This window comes from Oreochromis niloticus, linkage group LG9, assembly GCF_001858045.2.
Source record: "Oreochromis niloticus isolate F11D_XX linkage group LG9, O_niloticus_UMD_NMBU, whole genome shotgun sequence".
NCBI lineage: Eukaryota > Metazoa > Chordata > Actinopteri > Cichliformes > Cichlidae > Oreochromis > Oreochromis niloticus.
In genome coordinates, this window is record NC_031974.2 from 1,009,291 (window position 1) to 1,015,134 (window position 5,844).

Consider the following 5,844-nt stretch of genomic DNA (forward strand, 5'->3'; position numbering starts at 1 on the left):
TTGATAGCAGTTTAAATACAAGCAATCACCTTTTGGCAAATACCGGAAATCAGGTTTTGGCAGACGATCATTTTTTTTGGCACAACACGGCAACCGAGCACAAGCAGCAGGAGAGACGAGACAAAATAAAATACATAACAGTGATACAGAAACACATTTTTGTGCCCTTTTTCCCTCTGTAACCTTGATGGAGTACAATAGTTTTAAAAATGGAGGCACACCTGTGCTCAGGGTGAAGGTGGAGGATGTTTGTTCCCCAGCCTTGCACTTTGGGGTCTGTTAGTCAGAAAGTGAAGCATCCAGTTGCTGGTCAGTATAGAGTAGTTTGATGGCGAACTTAGAGGAGAAGGTGGTATTCTAATGAGCTGTAATGAAAAAATAGCATTTAGATGTAAATGCTTCTTCCTGTTTGAGTCCAGTGATGATGAGGGTGGGATCAAAATGGAGTAACTTTGTGACAAAGCTGGACAGCTGTTGTTCTGAGGGTTGGGAGAGAGTCTGTCTCTGTGTGTGTCTGCATTCACTTTGTTCCTCTAACAGAAAATCAATGTGCAGATGTTGATTCCTGCAGTGACTGTTGTTCTTCAGCCTGTAGAAACCATCCTGCAGCTGCTGGAACAAATCACTCTTTTTAATGTTTTCTATTTAGAAGATTATTTTTATTTTCTCTGCTTGTTTTTGTCAGGGATCAAAATGGTGTCCTAATCCGTAAAGTTCTGTTTTGTGTCCCAGCAGGAGGAGGAGAGTCTGACGGAGCAGCAGAGGAACATTTTCAGCCGTTTGGACTCAGCTCAGTCACTACAGAGGAAACAATGAGCTCAACACAAAACGTGAGAAAAATATCTCAGTATATCACAGTACTGTGCGTAAGTCTCAAGCCTCATTTCTTCATATTTTGCTTCCAAGGACCCAGACATTCTTGTAGTTTTATTGTGGTCTTCAGCATTTTGTGCAACATCTGAATGCCATGTCCTTAAAAAGTAAATTAAAACAAAACAGAAAAGTGGTCCAATGTAGACTCCAGTGAGGAAAGCTAGAGTGTCACAAGTCTGCCACAACTATGCATTGTCATTTGAGAAAAGTTCAGGTGGAGGATGATTGAAGAATATTAGAATAGTTCCCAGTTAGAACAGAGCAATATTTTTCCCTGAAATTCCCATCCCTTATTAGTAGGGACGGTCCAGTAGAGTCACCTCTTAGTCGACTAAATGAGGAAAAATATTAGACTGACTAATCTAAAACTAAGAAACATTTAGATATTAAGTTAAATACAAAAAAATTTAAAGTCAAAGCTAATAACAAGCCATTGATCACATTCTTCAACAATAACTCCAGCAGTTTAACTGTGCCACCTCGCATCATTCATTATCACTATTGCACGTTATACTCCAGACAGACAAGGACAAACCAATATTAAATATGGTGTGAAAACACGTTACTGCCAAAGATGTTCACGTATCACTAAAACACGACAAACTAATATCCAAAAAATGAATAAACTGAGACTGAAAAGAGCGTTGCATTGTGCCGTGCGTTATGAATGATGCACCTGGTTTCAAAGTTTATGACGACTGCTTTGATAAAAATTAAAATCTAAAATAACAAAACGATTAATACTCCTCCAGCTTATCCAGTCAAAAACTGAACCTTTCCCAGGTCGGCCAGTAGGTGGCCTCCTCCCAGACGTGCCCAGCTGGAACACCGTTCAATGTGGAGGAGTCGCGGCTCTACTCTGAACCGCTCCTGAATCACTGAACTCACATCCACCTTTTGGAGAAAGCTCATTTCTGCCGCTTGTATCTGTGATCTCATTCTGATAGTGTTAAAAAAGGATGAGACTTATATTAAACAGATTAGATTAAGTGACTAATAAGTCTGGTACAGAGTGGTGACGACAGTGGGTACTCATTACCCTTTTTGTAATTAGCATTGCTGCCAGATGTACATTCTTGTTTCAGCGTCAGGTGTACAAGGCTCTATTATTAGAAGGAGTTTGAAGTTTAGCTTAGGTTGAATCAGTGACCTTTAACTGGCTGTCAGCATGAAAGGTTGTCTGTTTGTATGTGTTAGTCCTGGAGTAGATCAGTGACGTTTCCACAATATACCCCTTAATTCTCCACCACAACCCTGTAGTTGATAATTGGCGGATGGATGGATGTTCCATAATTGCGTTTCACTCATTACCTCATTTTGTATCTCTGTCACTGCAGGACCAACATGGAGCGGGAAGTCAGCGCTCTCAGGAGGCCGACAAACCTCACAGAAGAAAGGGAGAGAAAAAATACAGCTGTGATGAGTGTGGGAAGTCTTTCACACACATTAGTAGCCTAAAAAGACACCTTGTCTTCCACAGTGACATTAAACCATACAGCTGCGATCAGTGTGGGAAGAGTTTCACCCAGAAAAGCAGCTTGAGCATGCATAAATTCATCCACAGCATTAAACCATACAGGTGCGACGTGTGTGGAAGGTCTTATACTCGATCTGGACATTTAAAAAGTCATCAAGTCATCCACAATAGATTCAAACCATTCAAGTGTGACTTGTGTGGAAAGTCTTATACTCAAGCTGGACATTTAAAAAATCACAAAGTCATCCACAGTGGAGTGAAACCATTCAGGTGTGACTTGTGTGGAAAGTCTTTCACTGAGATGAAGAGCCTAAAACGACACGAAGTCTTCCACACCGGAGCTAAACCATTCAGCTGTGATCAGTGTGGGAAGTGTTTCACCCGCAAAGAAGGCTTGGAAAATCACAAGCTCATCCACAGCGGAGTTAAACCATACAGCTGTGATCAGTGTGGCAGAGCTTTTACTTGCAGGAAAAATTTATGGATTCATCAAATTACCCACTCTGGAATAAAGCTATACAGCTGTGACGTTTGTGGAAAAACGTTTAGTCATCTGGGGAGCCGAAATAAACATCTGCGCATTCACACCGGGCAGGATGTGTGCTGCTGTGATCTGTGTGGCAAACGCTTTGTTACATACAGCAACTTACAAATCCACAAACTTACCCACACTGAGGAGAGACCTTATAAATGTGAGCTGTGTGATAAGGCTTATAAAGCTCCAAATTCCCTGAAAGTGCACCAGAAGAGTCACACCAGAAAGAGACTGTACAAGTGCAGTTACTGTGACGTAAGTTTTTTTGTTTTTTTTTAATCTTGTCATTTTAGGCTGGTTGTTTGGACCAACCGCTCAGTAAACTGTATTACGTAATGCATGTAAATGCAGCACTGGGGCCAGAGTCATTGCAGGTGGGGGGGGGGGGGGGCGCGGTATGAAAAAAAAAAAAAAAAAAAAAAAAAAAGAGCGCTTGGACACTGTGGACAGGTTTTTGACGGGGCTCCCACACAAACGCAAAGCAGGAGATGAAGCATCGCCAAATATGTTTCCAAACCAACTTCCTTCCAAGCCAAAGACTAGAAAATATGGTGAAGCATATCTTCCCTTTGGCTTCACCTGCACAAGTGCCAAGGTAGGTCTCCCCTGCAAAATTAGTTTCCCTGCGTCGGGAGCAGCGCTGGGCTCTCCAAATCACGGACAAACAGGATCCCACATTCTTGATTTTTAGATCACAAACACTTCTTGTAATAACTAACTACTCCTGACATTTTGGACATGTTAGTTCTTTATGCAGTAAAGTTACAGTGGGATACAAATAATATCAGGCTGATCCTGCCGTAATTTGTTCCGTGAAAAGAGGCACATACCTTTGACGTTGCGTGACGAACTCTGTAATCCTCGTCCACACATAAACGCAAAAAAGGAGTTTTAAATAATCTCCGTTTTCGGTGAATCGCAACGCCGTTTACGTGTTGACGAAAGGGCCAAACGCATAGAAACAGCTGAGTTTTCAAAAATACCCGTGTAGGTGTGGACGCAGCGTAAAAGAGTTAGTAGTATATTTTATTACTACCTGTAATTTATTGCCGTTTACTTGTATTTGCTTAATTGTTTACTAAATGTTTGAGGTGTGAAATAAACCGCAATGGAGTTTGTAAACAAAATATGGGTGTGTGTGTTTGGAGGATGTGTTTGTGCGGGGGGGGGGGGGCCTGGCAAAAAAAGTTTGGGAACCACTGTTTTAGATAAAGCACTGATGATAGGATTGTATGATTGTTTGATTTGCAGTGTAATATCAGAACTGTTAAAGTATTTGTTTGGACTAATATGTTAGTGTTAGTGTGATATTGCAGTTGTATTAGCTTGATACTCATTAGTATTGTTGGATTATTAGTATTATACTATTGTAGTAACTGATTGGACTTGGAGTATTTTGGTGGTAGTATTGAAGCACTGGCGTGGCAGGACTGTAAATTACATTAGTACTGTGTTGCAGTGATATTTGGTGGTAGTACGGTACGGTGGTACTGTTGTAGTGTTGTGGTATTATTGCAGCATTATGTACAGGTACTATAGTAATAAATTAGTGTTGTGGGACAGAGATACTTTTCATTTTAGGCGACGTTCAGGATACAAATGTTGAGGGGATTCCCTGACTTACACTGTCTTTGTGTCTTTGTTTAGAGGCAGAGCGACACAGATGGATCCAATTCTCAGCCCTGTTGTCACTGTGGTGCTGTGAAACCGTTTTGTTGTGACCTTTGTGGAAAAGCTTACAAGAAGAAAAAAGGCCTGATATGGCATCAACGTAGACACACTGGACAAAGACTGAACTACTGCAAACAGTGTGGGAAAGGCTTCCCCACTCCAAGTGCATTAAAGCAACATGAACTCTTCCACAATGGTGTCAGAAAGCACATCTGTGACCAGTGTGGGTCATCCTTCATCACTACAGGTGACCTTAAAGTGCATAAACGCGTCCACACAGGAGAGAAACCATACAAATGCAGCCACTGTAACAAAAGCTTCTCACATTCAAGTAATCGTAACATTCACGAACGTGCACACGAGGAAGAGAACTACATGGTTTATCAGCATGATCTTGCAGAACTGAAATCAGTGGATCGCAATGAATCTGAAGAGACAGAAAGATCCTTTTCTGGTTTCAGGGTCAGACTTAAAAACCTTGAGATCAGGCTCCACAGAGTTCAGGTGGAATCTTCTGTAAAGAGTGTCAGCTGATGTCACACTTGGATCTGATGAGGTAGCTCTGAATCCTGAATCTTAAATTAAATTTCGGATGAAAACGGTATGTCCAGAAGAACAGAATATACTCAATGATTGAGCATGCATCCAGACACTACTGTCTGTACTTTATTCTATTTCTGTTGCTTGTGAGTCTCAGTGAAGACACCCATGAATGCCTCATGTTCACCAAACTAACTAATACTAAAACTAAGGATATTTCCTCTGTATTGTTATTGTTATTATTGTTATTGTTATTAAGTGCTCTGTGGCAGAGAAGAGGGCTCCGCTGAGGGCGGTGAAGGCTTCCCAGAGCGTTGTTGGCAGCAGCGTCCCCGCCACAGCAGACACACACACCTTCTGTTCTCCCTTTTACCACACTGTAAACATGCTTCTTCTTATACTGTAAATATGTTTGTGTTTATATTGTTGCCTCTATCTGGAAGTTGAGTGCAGAGCTCACTCAATGTACATGCATGTGCTGGAATGACAATAAACACCTTAAACCCATGAATGTGCCTCTGTCTGCTCTGACACTCTTCAGTAAGCAGTGTTTTGCACGAGTGGAACGTTTGATTCCAGCTGGAGACACAAATCCTTTCAGGGGTATTACAGTTTCGTCTCATGTATAGGGCACACACAGAGCAACTTTATTATTACACTAATAATATTTTTTTTCTAAACGTAAATGCCCATTAAAAAAAACTATATTTAAATAATGAAAGTAAGTTTAATGTTCACTGTATTTCAG

General features: G+C 41.1%; 1 protein-coding gene across 1 annotated transcript; it reads left to right on the forward strand.

The window, feature by feature from the left end:
* Window positions 1-798: 798 nt before the first annotated feature.
* On the forward strand, window positions 799-5,603 carry LOC112847945 (zinc finger protein OZF-like). The gene is made up of 3 exons (XM_025910587.1): window positions 799-830; window positions 2,211-3,140; window positions 4,533-5,603. The coding sequence occupies exons 1-3, from the start codon at window positions 813-815 to the stop codon at window positions 5,088-5,090; spliced, it is 1,506 nt and encodes a 501-aa protein (XP_025766372.1). The 5' UTR covers window positions 799-812; the 3' UTR covers window positions 5,091-5,603.
* The last annotated feature ends 241 nt before the right edge of the window (window positions 5,604-5,844 follow it).